Source organism: Hyla sarda, chromosome 1 (genome assembly GCF_029499605.1).
Source record: "Hyla sarda isolate aHylSar1 chromosome 1, aHylSar1.hap1, whole genome shotgun sequence".
Taxonomy (NCBI): domain Eukaryota; kingdom Metazoa; phylum Chordata; class Amphibia; order Anura; family Hylidae; genus Hyla; species Hyla sarda.
Genome location: NC_079189.1, coordinates 64,514,924 through 64,534,248, shown reverse-complemented (window position 1 = coordinate 64,534,248; position 19,325 = coordinate 64,514,924). Strand labels below are relative to the sequence as shown.

The window sequence follows — 19,325 nt, the reverse complement described above, 5'->3', positions numbered from 1 at the left end:
GAAAACCCATAAACATTAAACTTTTTGTGTTTTCCATTATGTACAGTATTAACGTGTTCAATTAGCCTTGAGGACCCTTTTCCTGTGGTGACTGATCTGATCACGGAATCGGATATTAACTGGTCTTCTAGTGCTCCCTATATAAAATCTTTTGCAAATGATTGCATATACCATATTTTTCATTCTGCAACACAAACTCATTGAGATCTCTCGTGATCTCTCCTATACAGACGCTTTGTCCTGTTTGGTAGTGTGCACAACAGTTGCAGTGTCCACACTTCCAATTTCCTTTTACTTGCCATTTGTTTTGCCAGCTACTGTTTTTTTCTTTTTTTACTGGAAAAGCGGCTTCTGACTAATATATCTTTCAAATTTTCCAGTAAAAAAGAAAAAAACTGTAGCTGGCAAAACAAATGGCAAGTAAAAGGAAATTGGAAGTGTGGACACTGCAACTGGTGTGCACACAACCAAACAGGAAAAAGCGTCTGTATAGGAGGTATCACGAGAGATCTCAATGAGTCTACGATTAAGCACCTGCTGGTGTGAAACGCGTCAGACGTTCCCATCTGTACTCCTTGCCTCCTTGCCAGGAAAAATAAAGCAAGTTTTAAACTGCACTTTCAGCGGTGGACATAAACTTCTTTGGTTTGCACTAGTGAAGCCGGGGCGGGACCGGAAGGTCCGACAGCGCAGGTGTGCATTCCAAGTCATAAGTGGATGAGCGGACAGCGCTACCTTTCTGCACTATAAGACCAGTTAATATCAGATTCCGTGAGCATCAGATCAGTCACCACAGGAAAAGGGTCCTCAAGGCTAATTGAACACGTTAATACTGTACATAATGGAAACACAAAAAGGTTAATGTTTATGGGTTTACAAAAATTTAATGTAACAGAAGGTCAAGATAACATTAGGAGATTGCATCAATTAGAGGCCAGATGGATCCGGCGAACATGAGCGCAAGAAAACGCAGGACTGAACGATAGAATAGATGTGGGAGTCTTTTTATAGCTTTGCGTTTAAGATTTTTCCAAATAGATTTTTTGTATATTTATATATGTATTGTCACTGCACTTTGCTTTTCTATTTGAATCCAATTTCCACTCACCTGTGTTCCACGTCACTAGAAGGGGAGTGTACTAAAAGGAGTGCACAGGTTAGAGGAAATGGTCCGATGAAGATCCTCTGGGAAGGAAACAGCGGTCACCAATCTTAACGCACTGACGTCTTGCACTCGTAGCAGCATACTGCCCCCCTTATCCTGCATTGATGTACTTAATAATAAAAGAAGAAGTCGCACTGTACATGGTGAGTGCCTTTGTCATTTCTTGCCACACATGGATTTTATGTTGAAGCTTTCATTTCTGCAAATGAGCCCCATCTGAACTGTTCACCGCCACCAGCCGCTCTTCTGCAGATAGACGGTGCTATCAGGGAGAGTAGCAATGCCTGCGCTGTTTTTGTTTCTTAATAAAAGTTATGTTTTACTTTACAATAATGGATGAGAATATAGGGTTGTAGTGATCTCTTAGTAATCAATTGTATATGTACAAATAGTCTGAATAATGCATCTCGGCCAAAATGTTTTATAAGCATTGATAAAGTTCACACTGCATTTGGTGTATAGTTTCATAGATACAGAATATTGCAAAACTACAACTCCTAGCATGCCTGGACAGCCAACGCTTGTCCACAGTTTGGAGACTAAATTTTGTGCAATTTCCTATAGAAAAAAATTCTAGAAACATCTTCTTTCAAACTGCAATACAGATGCATTTTTGTTATGCTATGGTCATAGTACAAGCTTTCTGCCCCACCAATACCACCACATATTGTTGTACTAATAAAAGGGCATATTAGAGAGGGGGGACATGGATTGTTTAAAAAAAAAAAAAATCTTGAATCTTGTCCATAGGCTGTGCATTCACAGCTGCATTCAAGTGTAATATTCTAAGATGCAATACCGAGCACTTCCTGTGGAGAGATGTGGCGCTTTGGGGAAGAAAGCAGCCATGTTTTTGTAATATCATACAACCACTCAAATGTGCACTGTCCATAAAAAAAAAAAAAAATGACATATTGTAGAGACATATTAAAAGTTTTGATCGCTCAGGGTTTTCATCAGAACTAGCTGGGAGAAGAGCGAGCTTAACGAGACAAACGTACAATGCAAATCTTAGGGATTGTCTTAGTTTAGAGCATCGGGTGCTGCAATGGAGACTTGTGACATCACCGCTGCGCAAGTCTATGGGAGGGGGCATGGCTGTGACATCACGAGCCTCTGCCCCGCATCACCAGTCATCTGGCACAGAAGTTTGCTCCGTGCACTGGATGTCTGGGGTGCCGCAGCTGAGATCGTGGGGGTCCTAAGACCTATAAAAAGTTTTTTTTAAAGAGACAGGTACACTTTTATTTGATGGCTTATCCTGAGGTGAGGGAACGGTATTCTCTGTGATCACCAGTTTGAAGGGGCCGTGCCCTCTTCAATGTTTACCAGCACTTGTACCTATGTCTCTGTAATATTTATACTGCGGCGATGTCTTATTCAAGTAAACACAACAGATTTCAAGTAAGGATTACATGAGCATGTCCCTAGTGGTGTATCACATGTCTCTCCTGATGTAGGATCTAGTATCTCTGCCAAACGCCAGGATGGCCAAGAAGCAGCAGGATCTAGTGATTGTCAGGGCTCATCATGGCATCTGCTAGACTAGAACATCCCATCTTTTGCTCATTTGTTCCGAATAAGAGACGCAACATATATCCATACTGAGTAGATGCTCTTTGGGTAGGGGTGAACGTACACAGCCAGAGCAAACTCCACACTGGGGACTTCATTGTTGTGAACGCCAGTGCTGTAGACAGCCTCTATGAGCGGCCTCACATCAGAGAAGGCCATGTTTATTGGGAATCCCGAAAACTGGAAGAAAAAAAAAAAACACATGAGAAAAACTGTAGTATAATACAAGTATAATGCAGGGCACAGATACATGACTAAACTGCAAAAACAAGGCCAAGAGAGCTTATTTACTGACACATTATTCTAGGTGCAAGAATTCGCCCAAATATTGCAGCTGCTGTTTATTACAGGAAGGATCTGATACATTTTATAAAATGATGCGCATGCTCAAGTCAAGACTGGGTTCATATTGGCGTTTTTGCATTTTGGTTCCTTAGATCTGTAAAGGAGTCTGTGAAACTGAATTAAAACTGATATTAAGTCTATGGTGCCAGAAGTATCCTCGGCTATATGGAGCTCTGTCTACAATTCAGTCAAAATGACGGGAGGAGAAAAAATAGTGCAACTACCGGATCCCAATCAGACCTCAATGGGATCCGTCGGGACCCAATGGAGTGAGTTGTGCTCCGACCCCTTTTGGGGGCTGTTCGACACAGAAAAAACAAAATGAACGGTCCCACAATGGGACGGAGCACAGCGGCAATGTGAACATTGTCATTGTGTCCTCAACTACAGAGCTGAGGGGCCGGACATGCCTTTAGCTGCTCAGCATGAACGAGCGCGTAGTTTTAACATCCGTTACAATCTGTTATTGAAACTGAGCATGCTCAGAAGGCCAGATCACGTGACCTTAAAGAAAAAAATCAGAGTAGCTGATTGTGGGGGAGTCTGAATGCTGGAATCCCCCGGGATCACCAGGATGGGACCCAATGCTCAGTGAGGAGCTCTTGCTGCAGATAGGGGATAAGTTTACTTTCGCCAGAGTTCTCCTAATAATAGTAGAAAAAAGACATTGGCGGATAGAAATGGAATAAGACTATGTTAACTGTCCCATATTTTAATGGATTTTTCAAGAAATTATTTCAAATAACAGAGCGTTGGCGTTTGTTAACATCAGTTTAGAATTAGATCAGTTAGATGACCATAATGGATCTAAGAGAATGGATGTTTCTTAGGCTAAATTCACACTATCGTTGTGTTCCGACCCATTCTGTGTCCACTGGTCTTTTTTTTCATGCACCAAAATCACCACGACTTATCCTATTGACTTGAATCCGCCGGGTATCCATTTTTACCATAGAAAAAAAAAATAAAAAAATAAATAGGACATGCACTATTTTTTTTCCTCTTAACTCCCATTCTTCCCACAGGCTGGCCGGTGAACCTCCCTTTACCGATGTGTGAACGAGCCCTAACGCTGATGTAAACATAGCCTAAGCAGGACAGGTTTTTAACTTCTGATCGTAAACAGAACTGCCATTTACTGAAAATAATCAAAGATCTTGGAAATGTTAAAATGTCTCTACAGTGCTTTTGTGAATCGCTGTGACCAAACTAAACTTTTAATATATTGTTCCTTATGTAATTATAAGACACTTTGCTATTTACTTGCTGTTCACTAAGTGGCTCTGTTCTGTTCCCTGCACAAGTCAAACAGTTAGTTTGGTCTCCTCCCAGCCTGGCAGGAGACCAAACTCAGGAAGTGCGTGCGGGGCATGGTGAGGCACAGCTCTCGCAGGCTTCAGTGATGTTGTGCCTGCTGGGGAACGCCCACTTTCTCCTGCCGGGAGCTCACACAATGTAAGAGAGCGGAAATGTATAATACACAGCTTTTTAAGGCTCAGATTTTTTATTTTTTTTTTAAGGGCAGGAGGGGTGTTAGGTGTAGTTAGGGAATATGATCTGAGTTAGGTTAGAATATATGGTTTGATGACAGGTACTCTTTAAATTTGGCACCAGAATAACTTTGCGAGTGCCCGTTCTCCCCGCCGCATATCATCGTGCAATAAAATACAGAGCTCTGTCTCCATTGCACCCATCTCCAGTTTAAGACCCAGTGTAATGGGATTCTACGGCGCTGGGTCCCGCACTGCAGATGGGTGCTATTGAGACAGATCTCAGTCTTCTATTGTGCACATTTTTAATAGAAATAAAAAGCCCAGAACATTGGAAGTACACTTAAAGACTTTGCATGATGGGAGTTGTAGTTTTGCAACAGCCGGAGACACACTGTTTACAAAAGACTGCTTTAAAGGAAATCTGTAGTGCAATATAACTTATCCCCTATCCGAAGGTTATAGATCGCGAGGGGTCCGAGCCCTGGGGCCCCCGGGATCTCCTGGACGGGGCCGCAGCAGTATTCTGGAAAGGGGGCGTTCTGTCCCTGCATGACGTGGCGGATGACACGCCCCCTCCATGTGCTCCATAGAGATACATGGAGGGGGAGTGTCTGCTGCGGCTTTCTGCTGGGGACGAAACTTCACTTCCTGCAGACTGCCGCGGTCCCGTCCAGGAGATCCCGTGGGGGCCCCAGCGCTCGGACCCCCCGCGATCTATAACTTATCCCCTATCCTTTGGATAGGGGATAAGTTATTTTGCGCTGGAGTACTCCTTTAAGGAATATACTGATTAAGGATACGTTCGCACGTACATAATCTTCTGCAGAAAATCCACATTAGATAAAGTACATGTAAAAGTACCCTCAATTTTTTTGTGGTTAAATGAAAATGACAATCAGTGTATAAAGGAAGAGTTTTACAACATTCTAAAGATATATGTTAGCAAATAAGAACCCACTGGTTTACATTCACAGGCTACAACACCAGTATACATCTAGTCCTGCTCTCAGCAGAGAGTCTAGGCAATGCGGTGCTCGAGAGTGCAAATACTAATGTAGTACTGTATATATTAGTAATGCTGAATTATAAATGTATGTAAACAATCCAGATAATTTCATAGAAATCCCTATAGTGAACATCTAACCTTGAAAAAAAAAATCTCTAAGGAGAAGTTGACATCAGCGTCGGAGCTCTGTTCATTACAGAAATAACGGAGCTGAATGGTCCATTGCACAACAGACACAAACGGGTTCTATTGACTTTAATGGGGTCCCCCCCCAAAAAAAAAGAAAATTATTTGCAGTATTTTTTTTCTCTGCTAATATCCCGCTATTTTAATGGATTCTGCGAATGGAACTCTAATGTAAATAGCTGACTTGGTGCACTGGACTATCCATTGGTTTCAGTACACACTAGAGTTCCTCCACAGTTGCTCTTTGCAGCCGTTCTCTGTTCTTGTTTTTCTCTATTAGGATTATCCTGACCTGACAATGCCAAATAATACCGCCTCATACTGTGTTAGTGAGTACAGATCATATAATGTACCCTATAATCTCCCAGCTGTCTCTGCAGTTCCGCCCGGTGATCTTCCTCCACATCTTTGCCTTGGTTCTGTTCCAGTAAAGGAAGGAATTGCCGCAGAGTAGATGTGCAGTATCTGTTCCAGCGGGTGGGATGTCTCGGTCTCCACTCCATGATCTTCTCTTTCAGCAGCTTTTCAATCCTATGAATGAACAAACAATAAGTATTCATCTGGCCAAATGAGAATGGACTCAAACACACCAGGAAAGAAGCTGCAGAACATTCAGGATCTGTAGAAAGATGGGTGGTATTCCCCATGAGCCTAAGCGCAAAGACAAACTCTAGGTAAGAAGCAGCAGAAAACTTGGGATCTGCAGAAAGATGGACACACACTATTAAGCAGAACATTCAAAATCTGTAGAAAGATGGGACACAGACACACTAGGAAAGAAGCAGCCGAACATTCAGGATCCCCTATGAGCATAGTACATTAGGGAAGGATGAGCAGGACATTCAGGGTCTATAGAAAGCTGGGTGGTAAAACATAAACAGAACTAAGAGTTTATTTTGTTCAGGACATCGGGCTCCTCTGATGGTGTTACCTGTCTTGCAGTTCCATGGCCGCAGTCTTATCCGCTCGCTGATAAATCAATTCCTCCGGCTAGGAAATAAACCGACATTTATTAGAAGAAAGACTATGGGCTAATTAATAACATGCAAAATGTCAGCTCTGTAACATGAGCGCCACCTGTGCATGAGTTTAAGGGGTTACTCCGGTGGAAAAAAAATATTGAAAGTTGAAAAGATTTGTAAATTACTTCTATTTAAAAATCTTAATCCTTACAGTACTTAACAGCTGCTGTATACTACAGAGGATCTTGTGTAGTTCTTTCCAGTCTGACCTCAGTGCTCTCTGCTGACACCTCTGTCTGGGCCAGGAACTGTCCAGAGTAGAAGCAAATCTCTATAGCAAACCTTTCCTGCTCTGGACAGTTCCTGTCCTGGACAGAGGTGTCAGCAGAGAGCACTGTGGACAGACTGGAAAGAACTACACAACTTCCTCTGGAGCATACAGGATTACGATTTTTAAAGCATACCTGTCACCAAAATAAATGTTTAATATATTGTTCCTTATGTAATTATAAGACACTTTGCTATTTACTTGCTGTTAAATTTCTCAACCTTGTTCTATATGTTTTTAATGTGATAAAAAATAAAACGGCCACTAAGTGGCTCTGTTCTGTTCCCTGCGCAAGTCAAACAGTAACTCAACCAAACTACTACATGTACCTGGCATACAGGTGCACGCTGCTAGGCTGAATATACATAAACAGCAGCCTAGCAGCGTGCACCTATATGCCAGGTCCATGCAGTAATTTCGGTATCAGTATGTGCTGGCCAACTTATCCTTGTTTGTGTTATACATATGGGTGAGTGGCTGCCTCCATGTTGGCTCCTGCACCCCACCCACCTCTATTAGGTGCTGTATAAGGTGTGGCTGTCTCAGACCTTGCAATGCCTGTTTAACTGATTGTGAATATGCCTCTGTGCAGTGTAGGGTCCGTCCCAATGAGGTCACCTTACCGTGGTGGGACGGTCCAAACTATTTGGCCGCCAAATTGTGAGCTAAGTACCTCACTTTTTCACTTTTTGCATTATACCTATATAGCATTTCATGTTTTATCTGTATCTTTGTGCTAGCCGTGTGCTGCTGTATTCTCCTGTTTATGTATATTCAGCCTAGCAGCCTGCACCTGTATGCCAGGTCCATGCAGTAGTTTTGGTATCAGTATGTGCTGGCCAACGTATCCTTGTTTTTATATTATATATATATTATTTGTTTATTTTATTTATGAATTTACAAAAATATACCACACACAAATCTTTATTCGCAAATCTACACCACCACGAGCATAGCTGTAGAAAAAGGTGTTTTACACACTTTATCTCACAGCCTTCTTGCCCACTTTTGCAAAGATGTACCCCACATCATGCAATCATTTAAAAAATTTCCCACAACTGTGCAAAATTTAGCACAAAAAAAACAAACGAAAAAATAAAAAATACAAAAAGCTACTTCACACAAGGACCAATGATAAATTCCCCCCTGTGTCTGTGCATGTATACTTTTTAACCAGAAATATTCCAGATGATATGCAACTCCAACTCCCTGTAAACCATCATCCAAAAGTAATGGAGGGCAGATATGTCCTGCTATATGTCCTGCTATTCACCAACATGTCACAGTTTTAGATGGCAGAAATACCTGCACGCTGGGCAGTCCAGGATTCGGGTAACTTCTCGAGAAGAACGGCTTCCAAAGCTTCGGGCGACTTGTGTCAAAACTTATACTCATAGGAGAGTCATATTGCTGAATATTGAACCATATCTAAAAGAATAACAGCCATAAGCTTGAGTGAAGGAGAAGGTGGGTTAAAAAGTACAGACGTGTACACACAGAAGAACAATCAACATTGAAGACTTCAGACTCTCCCAAGCCAAGTAAGATGGTCCTAGTTCTTAGATCAGTGTTTCACAACCAGTGTGCCTCCAGCTGTTGCAAAACTACAATTCCCAGCATGCCCAGACAGCCAAAGGCTGTCTGGGCATGGTGGGAGTTGTAGTTTTGCAACAGCTGGAGGCACACTGGTTGTGAAACACTGTCTTGGTTAACAAAGCTATGCCAGTTTTAAAAGTCTATTATATATATACATATATATATATATATATATATATATATATATATATATATATATATACACATACATACATACACACATATATATATACACACACACACAGGGTGGACGATTTATATGGATACACCTTAAAGGAGTAGTCCAGTGGTTAACCCAGTGGTGAATAACTTATCCCCTATCCTAAGGATAGGGGATAAGTTGCACATCACGGGGGGTCCGACCACTGGGGCCCCCCGCGAACTCCTGTACGGAGCCCCAACAGCCCACGGGAAGGGGACGTGTCGACCTCCGCGCGAAGCAGCGGCCGACCCGCCCCCTCAATACAACTCTATGGCAGAGCCTGAGCGCTGCCTTCGGCAATCTCCTGCTCTGCCATAGAGATGTATTGAGAGGGCGTGTCGGCCGCCGCTTCATGCGGTGGTCGACACCCGCTATCTGGCCGGAGAGCCTGGCCCCCGTACAGAGAGATCGCAGGGGGCCCCAGCGGTCGGACCCCCCGCAATCTCAAACTTATCCCCTATCTTTAGGATAGGGGATAAGTTTTTTACCACTGGACTACCCCTTTAATAAAATGGGAATGGTTGGTGATATTAACTTCCTGTTTGTGGCACATTAGTATATGTGAGGGGGAAACTTTTCAAGATGGGTGGTGACCATGGCGGCCATTTTGAAGTCGGCCATTTTGAATCCAACTTTTGTTTTTTCAATAGGAAGAGAGTCATGTGACACATCAAACTTATTGGGAATTTCACAAGAAAAACAATGATGTGCTTGGTTTTAATGTAACTTTATTCTTTCATGAGTTATTTACAGGTTTCTGACCACTTATAAAATGTGTTCAATGTGCTGCCCATTGTGTTGGATTGTCAATGCAATCCTCTTCTCCCACTCTTCACACACTGATAGCAACACCGCAGGAGAAATGCTAGCACAGGCTTCCAGTATCCGTATACACTGCTATATACTACTATATACACCGCAGGAGAAATGCTAGCACAGGCTTCCAGTATCCGTAGTTTCAGGTGCTGCAGAATGGGCAAAACTTGGAACAGGACCCTCAGTTTACGCAGAAGATTTTGTTCAGTGATGAGGCAAACTTTTATGTGAATGGTGAAGTTAACAAACAAAACCACCGCTATTTGTCTGACACTAACCCACATTGGATAGATCCCTCCAAGCCTGTTGGAACACAAAAATTAATGGTATTGTGTGGTATATGGGGTACAAAGATAGTGGGGCCATTCTTCATCAATGGAAACCTCAAGGCCACTGGATATGTGAAATTGCTACATGATGATGTGTTTCCCTCTTTATGCACTGAAGCTGGCACGTTCCCTGAGTTTTTCCAGCAAGATGGTGACCACCACATTATGGGTGTCAGGTCCGAGCATTCCTAGATGAACAGTTTCCTGGAAAGTGGATTGGTCGTCGTGGGCCAGTTGAATGGCCCCCAAAGTCTCCCGATCTGACCCCCTTAGACTTTTATCTTTGGGGACATCTGAAGGCAATTATCTATGCTGTGAAGATACGAGATGTGCAGCACCTGAAACTACAGATACTGGAAGCCTGTGCTAGCATTTCTCCTGCGGTGTTGCTATCAGTGTGTGAAGAGTGGGAGAAGAGGGTTGTATTATAATCCACACAATGGGCAGCACATTGAACACATTTTATAAGTGGTCAAAAACTTGTAAATAACTCATGAAAGAATAAAGTTACGTTAAAACCAAGCACATCATGTTTTTTCTTGTGAAATTCCCAATAAGTTTGATGTGTCACATGACCCTCTTCCTATTGAAAAAACAAAAGTTGGATTCAAAATGACCACCATGGTCACCACCCATCTTGAAAAGTTTCCCCCCTCACATATACTAATGTGCCACAAACAGGAAGTTAATATCACCAACCATTCCCATTTTATTAAGGTGTATCCATACAAATGGCCCACCCTGTATATTAGATATAATAGAGATATTCTGTATGGTTGAACAATCACTGAGAAAAGCTTTACTAACTCTAAGTAACAAAAACTTCCTCTGATATCAAATATAAAAATTGGTCCTTTTTAGCTATGACAATCTATATCATACTAGTTCTGCACAGCAACCGGTCACGTAACAAGATTGTGATCATTCATTGCTACATCTCATCTGATCATTGTCAACGTAGTGATGTTGTGATACAATGCGACTGTGACACAACAGTCACCGAAAATTCAAATTTGCAACCTGCAACCAAGGTCTGTGACCTTATTGCATGTTCACACAGAGGAATTTACAAGCGGAATCTAGTGAAAAAAGATTCAGTTGGGAAATTCCGTTGAGTCCTATTGCTTTTAAAAGAAAACGCTCATGGGTTCACCCACACTAAACCCAATACACCCGGTCATAGTGCGGATGAACCGGAGAGCGATGCAAGGTTTCTGACCGATATACATACCTGCACGCTGGCACCCGGTCCCTGTGAAGTTCGGCTTCTTCCAGCGCTGGATTGCGTGCTGGTGGCAGGCCCGCCGGCTGGACTTGAATATTCATGGGCGATGGTCACATGAGCGCTTTTGCCTACTTAGCGCTCACATGACTAGCGTCCTTGAATATTCAAATCCAGCTGGTGGGCCTGCCACCAGTGCGCAATCCAGCGCTGGAAGAAGCCGAACTTCAGAGGGACCTGGCGCTGGCGTGCAGATACGTATATCGGTCAGAAACCACAAATCAGTCTGCTGTTCAACTACACTATAATCCGATGTATCAGGTTTAGTGTGGGTGAATGGGTGACCATTTTCCTTTAATGGTATTCTGCTGCACCATGTGCACGACATGTCACTTCTAGAGTCTGCTAGAAAATGCATTGCCGTCTATGGAGACTGCGCATTACCAAACGGTCCTATAACCAGCATTTTCTGCCTGGGGAATTTTTCAGGCTGACATTCCGCCTCGTGAACATAGCCTAATACTGCAGAACTCTGTTGGTAACAGACAGAGAATTGTGCTGTATATTGTAAAGTGATGAGGATAAGAACTTGCACAGCCTCTTTTACAGGACCCCTACATATGCCATTTTGGGCTATTACTAACATACTTACATTATCCGCATTTATCAAGCAGCCAACACTTTGTAAAGGACAAAACGTATCATATTGGCCATAAAAGCGACCGCTGCTTGGATTCCATATGACGTACTGGTTCTGCTCTAGTGTCAGCACATAAGTAGTGGGGCCCTAAAGACATAAAAAAGGTTGTGAATTGCATCAGGAGTCCAAGATTTAGAGGGGTATTGTAGCTTTGTTTTTAATTAAAAAAAAAAAAAAAAAAAAAAACAAGAAAAAATGGAGAGAAGGAGAAATAGAGGGAAAAAACAAAAACAAAATACTAATCTAGCCCCAGTCCCCTGCAGCTCCCTACAGTCCCCCAATCCTCTCTATTTTTTTCCCCAACTGAGAAGAGCACTAAGTGCAGGAATTGCTGGGTCAGCCAATCACTGGCTGCAGTGGTGTCCTGTGATTGGCTGGGAGGGCAGGTCCTGCACAGATTGCTCATCTCGAAGGAAGGAAGAAGAGAAAAGACTGGGGGACCAGTTGGAGGCGAACTGGAGCTGTGGGGGACCAGGACTAGGCAAGAATGCTTTTTTCTCCCCTATCCCCCCAAAACACCCCAGCAGTATATTGTTTTTAGGAGAGGCTGAAATACCCTGTTAAGCATTATTTTTACCCAATTCAGAACACCAATAAATTAGTACTGACTCAATATACTTATTCTCCATTACATTTTAAACACTCCGCCTGCAGCTTGTTCTCCTATTTCAGAGCACATCCAGTTACATTAGCTACAATGTTATCTATTACACAACAAATGTATACACAGGTTGGGACTTTCAAACAAGCCCAAAAATAATAAAATATAACACTGGTAGGTTTATAAATGGTGTAACCGCTGACTACCTCAGGGATGGCGTTTCCTATAACAAGCCAGGCCTTCTTTCCCATGGCCAGGAAGTAATTGCAGAGAAGCACGGCATGTTCTTCTTCATCTCCAGCCAGAAGGTCAAGGAATTGCTGCAAAGAACAGAAGATATTGGGGGAGATCTATCAAAACCTGTCCAGAGGAAAAGTTGCCCATAGAAACCAATCAGCTCACTTTTTTTTTTTATTTTTAACGAGGCCTTTAAAGAAGCGATCTGATTGGTTGCTAGGGGCAACATCTCCTTTGCACAGGTTTTGATAAATCTCCCCTATTAAAGGGTTATTCCAGGGAAAAACTTTTTTTTATATATATCAACTGGCTCCAGAAAGTTAAACAGATTTGTAAATTACTTCTATTAAAAAATCTTAATCCTTTCAGTACTTATGAGCTTCTGAAGTTAAGGTTGTTCTTTTCTGTCTAAGTGCTCTCTGATGACACCTGTCTCAGGAACCGCCTAGCTTAGAAGCAAATCCCCATAGAAAACCTCCCAAGACAGGTGTCATCAGAGAGCACTTAGACAGAAAAGAACAACCTTAACTTCAAAAGCTCATAAGTGCTGAAAGGATTAAGATTTTTTAATAGAAGTCATTTACAAATCTGTTTAACTTTCTGGAGCCAGCTGATATATAAAAAAAAGTTTTTTTTTCCCTGGATAACCCCTTTAACTCTAGTTGGAACACTCTTTCCTCTATATGACCTGGTAGAATAAATAGATAACACACAATGGTGGTCTGCTGGGTCTGGACGCATGAGGTATCCTCACCACTTCTGGGGCCTATCACAGCCACTAGAGATGACTTTTCCTGCATAAATTAGTTCAGCTTTCCGGTGCTCCGGTGGGCTGGAAAAGGTGGATACAGTCCTAGGAGACTCACCGGAGCACCTGAAGGCTGAACTAATTTACACAGGATAAGTCATCAACTGCCGAGCCGAGAAGTTCGTGAGAAATCGAATTTACTGTAAGTTCGCTCATCTCTAACAGCCACCATACTGGGTGCAGATGCCAAAAAGCACCAGGATATAGTGTTCATCAGCATACACAATATATGGTGCAGTATAGTGTTAATAAAGAGAGCGTAATGTAAATTACGCTACTAAGCCCTTGAATACCCACACCCAATAAAATATTTTGGTGCACCTCTGTAGAGGGGATCGATTTACAACAAAAAGAAGCTCTCTAGCTGGAGAACCCAGCTTGTCCACCTATTACATGGTCGCCAATTTATTTAAATAGCTGCCATGTAATCCTTCATCCCCTGCATCAGCCTTTGGTGGGAATATCTGCAGCTTCCCCTATCTATATTGGTTATTGAGCGGAATGTGTTGTCGATCTTATAGCTGTTCCCATCTCAAGTTTATAGGCAGCTGTAAAGCACATATACCTAGTAAGGGGCCCAGCACAGGCCACACAGTACCTAGTAAGGGGCCCAGCACAGGCCACACAGTACCTAGTAAGGGGCCCAGCACAGGCCACACAGTACCTAGTAAGGGGCCCAGCACAGGCCACACAGTACCTAGTAAGGGGCCCAGCACAGGCCACACGGTACCTAGTAAGGGGCCCAGCACAGGCCACACGGTACCTAGTAAGGGGCCCAGCACAGGCCACACGGTACCTAGTAAGGGGCCCAGCACAGGCCACACGGTACCTAGTAAGGGGCCCAGCACAGGCCACACAGTACCTAGTAAGGGGCCCAGCACAGGCCACACAGTACCTAGTAAGGGGCCCAGCACAGGCCACACAGTACCTAGTAAGGGGCCCAGCACAGGCCACACGGTACCTAGTAAGGGGCCCAGCGCAGGCCACACGGTACCTAGTAAGGGGCCCAGCGCAGGCCACACAGTACCTAGTAAGGGGCCCAGCACAGGCCACACGGTACCTAGTAAGGGGCCCAGCACAGGCCACACGGTACCTAGTAAGGGGCCCAGCACAGGCCACACGGTACCTAGTAAGGGGCCCAGCACAGGCAACACAGTACCTAGTAAGGGGCCCAGCACAGGCCACACAGTACCTAGTAAGGGGCCCAGCACAGGCCACACAGTACCTAGTAAGGGGCCCAGCACAGGCCACACAGTACCTAGTAAGGGGCCCAGCACAGGCCACACAGTACCTAGTAAGGGGCCCAGCACAGGCCACACAGTACCTAGTAAGGGGCCCAGCACAGGCCACACAGTACCTAGTAAGGGGCCCAGCACAGGCCACACAGTACCTAGTAAGGGGCCCAGCACAGGCCACACAGTACCTAGTAAGGGGCCCAGCACAGGCCACACAGTACCTAGTAAGGGGCCCAGCACAGGCCACACGGTACCTAGTAAGGGGCCCAGCACAGACCACACAGTACCTAGTAAGGGGCCCAGCACAGGCCACACAGTACCTAGTAAGGGGCCCAGCACAGGCCACACAGTACCTAGTAAGGGGCCCAGCACAGGCCACACAGTACCTAGTAAGGGGCCCGAGCGTACTACGGAAATTAAGCTACGCTGACTGGAATCAATGGGATTCTGCCGCAAGCGGAATCTGCTCTTGATTCATTCAGAGTGAACAATTTGTAGTGTGCATGGGCCCTAAGGAATGGCTATCCATCCAAAGTCTACTGTGTATATATGCAGCTACAGTGGTCCCTCAAGTTACAATATTAATTGGTTCCAGGACGACCATTGTATATTGAAACCATTGTATGTTGAGACCATAACTTTATGGAAACCTGGTAATTGGTTCTGAAGCCCAAAAATGTCATCCGAAAAAAAGGAAAAAGTGAGGATTAAAGAAAAATAAGTAGATAACTAATATAGATAAAGCAAATCCTTATATATAAAAGAAAGAAAGATCTGCTGGGAGCTGTAATCACTGTCTATGTCAGAGTTTCCCAACCAGGGTGCCTTCAGCTGTTGCAAAACTACAACTTCCAGCATGCCCGGACAGCCGCTGGCTGTCCGGGCATGCTGGGAGTTGTAGTTTTGCAACAGCTGGAGACACCCTGGTTGGGAAACAATGGTTTATGTAGAGGACAGGAGCTTCTTCAGGGTCCTATACAGTATACACAGTGTCCAAAATGGAGCCGCCCTTACTTGGTGTCCAAAGGAGCAGCTAACCCTGGCACAGGTAAGGAGTAGTACAGAACTTGTAGTTCCTCCCTGTACTGTAGGGGGCGCTACCAGACACCAGTCAGTGCATGCACTTCAGTAATACAGGTGATTTACCAGTAAAATGCCCATTCTGATTGGTCAGTTCCTCCAGTTGTGACAGGTATCACAGATCTGGACTGTCCGTAGCATTGTATGTTTAGTCTGGTTTCAAGTTACAATGATCCAGAAAAGACCATTGTATGTTGAAACTATTGTATGTTGAGGCCATTGTAAGTTGAGGGATCACTGTACTGGGCTGAGATACATTATGATCCATATGAAGCAGTACACAGTCCATCTTATGGTGTTCTAGATACTCACATCTGATGTACTCCATAAATTACAGATCCCGGCGAAGGATACATTATCTGGCAGGAAGGGAATTAAAGACACGTATCGGGCCACCAGCTCCTGTGCGGGGGATATTACAAATGTACATCAGTATGATTCCGAGATGTGTTAGTTCATACAATACAATTATGGCCTATTTGTGAAGATCTGCTGCCATTGGGTTACTACACACAACCTGAAAACCTTTCAAATACCAGATAATGTACATGACTTCCATAGAGCATCCTGCAGTATTAAAGGGACTATCCAGGATTTTAAAAACATGGCTGCTTTCTTCTAGATTAAGCGCTACCTCTGTGTATTAGTTGTGGCTTGTATCTCAGCTCATAAATACTACCCAAGGGCAGTTAGGGGCCAATTGACACTAAATTCCAAACCCCTTGGCCGTGTCCCGGGGTATAAAACCCCTTGATAAACAACTCCTAAAACATAACTTTTACTGTGTACTATTAAAAAGTATAATCCCAACGAAAAGATTTAAAACGGATATCGGAGTAGACCAAAATGGTAAATACAACGTATTGGGGAGTACACACTCCCTAAAAAGAAGCCATTGCCACCATTGCCTCTTGAGAAAGCCGTTTTCTCAGCGAAACATGTAGAGGCGGCAATAGAGTTACGTTTTAAGTGATGATCGGAGTGGATAGACGCTATAGCGGCCACTGCAGGGCCGTGCATTTCTTTTTATGGAGTGTGTACTCCCCAATACGTTGTAGTTACCAATCTGGTCCACTCCGATATCAGTTTTAATCTCTTTGTTTGGATTATAAGTTTTAATAGTACACTGTAAAAGTTATGTCTTAGGGGTTGTTTATCAAGAAGTTTTATACCCCGGGACATGGTACAGGGGTTTGCAATTTAGTGGTATCTCAGCTCCAATAAAGGCAATGGTGTTGAGCTGCATTATCACACACAACCTGTGGATAGGTGTGGTGCCATTTCTGTTTTTACAGGAAAGCAGACATGGATTTTATTCTGGTCAGGTACACCCCTTTAAAGCTCTACACTAGGTATATTTATTACCACTACAGTTGATATACGTACATACATATTAGGGGTGTGAATCGCCAAGAATTTGGCTATACGATTCGAATCGCGATACCAGTGTGGCGATTCGATATATCCCGATACCGTCTAGGTGACGATACATCGTGATATATCCCGATACATCGCCCACCAGGGAGCATTCACAGATCCCTTTAGACGCCGCTGTCAGCTTTGACAGCGGCGATCTAGTAGTCCAACGTGCACTTTTCTCATTTTATCCCGTCCGGGCTGCAAAATAAAAGAAAACACACTTTCTCTTACCTGCCAACGAGCCCCCGGAGCTCCGGTACACTCTGGTACAGGTGTTCGGTCCCCGGGCTGTATTCTTCTTACTTCCTGTTAGCCCGGCACGTCACACAGAGCTTCAGCCTATCACCAGCCGAGGCGGGACATCCTTGCGGCTGGTGATAGGCTGAAGCTCCATGTGACGTGCCGGGCTAACAGGAAGTAAGAAGAATACAGCCCGGGGACCAAACACCTGGCTATTAGCGGCGGCCCCAGGCTACTTAGAACAGCCGGGGGCTGCAGAGTATGGAGCGGGCACCAGTCTGGAGCCTGCTCCATACACAATGCAGAGCACCGCATGCTGGATATTAGCGGCGGTGATGCATCAGCGGCCCCCGGCTACTGAAATCAGCCGGGGGTCGCAGAGTACGGAGCGGGCACGAGTCGTCGCGTCAGATCCGGCCTGCCCGGCTCCACAAATGTGTAACTTGTATCTCCTTATGCCCGGGACATGCTGTTCCGGGCGTCAAAAGATACAAATTCCACATCCCTAAAAGGATCGATTCAAAAATATTTTGAATTGATTCAGTATCGCCAAGTGAAAAAATCGTGATAATCGCGGGAATCGATTTTTTCTTACATCTCTAATACATATACAGACACATATATATATATATATATATTCATGACTCCCGATACTCACACTTGTAACCTGCACATTATTTGGGTCAGCATCGAGCAGTTCCTGTGGAGGCTTCAGGGCGTTCACGTAACGCGTCACAAACACCGTGGTCCCATTGATATCAGTAACCGTGGTCAGGCATTGCCTTCTTGGGAATTTTAAGGCAGCTTCACTTTGGAACTTCTCTGCAGCCTGAAGTAACTTCTCATCTTCTCGACTGTCAAACTAAAAACATTAAATGTTATTAAGACTCATCGCCATGTACCGTAATATCATTATTATTCATCATGACCACTTGACCGGACTCCTTTATGAACACTATTTAATGGGAAATACTGTGTGGGAAAACATATGTGTATGATACATTAATATATAGAAGAAGGCACGAACATTTCATTTTGTTATCTTAGGATTTGTTGGGATATCAGATCTGGAATTAAAGCAGTTTATCTGGGACTATTCACAAATACTAATGTCCAAAATTGCAGATTCTTGGTCACATCACATCAGAAAAAAAAAAATACCAAAACGTCACTTATACGCAAAAACTGTACTTTTAAAAACAACAGATCATGGCACGAAAAATGAGCCCTCATACAGCCAGATATATGGAAAAATAAGAAAGTTATAGGGGGTCATCAATGCAATACAGCAACGCGCAGCACTTAACACAGCCACTTTTTCTTTTATTGTAAAAGTGACTGTGCTGAGGTAATTTCCCCTGGCAGTCTATTGCTCAGATTTATCATATGTTCTGTGCCATTTCATAAATTTGACACGTCAGCATTTTCACAACAGAAAATTATTGACTGTAAAACACGTCTACCACAGACAATAGTGAGGAATTCCCCTAAGTTATTGCTATTTTGTAGCTGAGGACCTTGGCAGAGACATGTTAATGTGTAGATTCTAATGAAGTTATCCGTACCTTCTCTCTAATGGGATCTCCTGGCACAAGCTGAGGTTCAATGGTGATAAAAAGTGTCAGAAAAGACCCCTGACTGAGGCTTCGTACTGACTCATAACCACCATCATTTCCCAGGCTGCGCTGCTTGCTGTATCCCAGAAGCACAGGAGGCGCATCAAGTCGGAAAGTTCCATCTATCTGAAATGAAAGAACTTTTAAGTTAAGAAAAGAACAAA

General features: G+C 43.7%; 1 protein-coding gene across 1 annotated transcript in view; it reads right to left on the bottom strand.

Moving 5' to 3' along the window:
* Positions 1–1,339: 1,339 nt before the first annotated feature.
* The window catches only part of CC2D2A (coiled-coil and C2 domain containing 2A), a gene marked incomplete in the record, with an annotated part of 119,749 nt that continues 101,763 nt past the window's right edge, over positions 1,340–19,325 (bottom strand). The window contains 9 exon segments of the mRNA XM_056555177.1: positions 1,340–2,920; positions 6,124–6,301; positions 6,702–6,760; positions 8,366–8,488; positions 11,878–12,012; positions 12,733–12,846; positions 16,199–16,288; positions 18,204–18,407; positions 19,111–19,287. Of these exon segments, the coding sequence (XP_056411152.1) occupies positions 2,732–2,920; positions 6,124–6,301; positions 6,702–6,760; positions 8,366–8,488; positions 11,878–12,012; positions 12,733–12,846; positions 16,199–16,288; positions 18,204–18,407; positions 19,111–19,287 (1,269 nt within the window).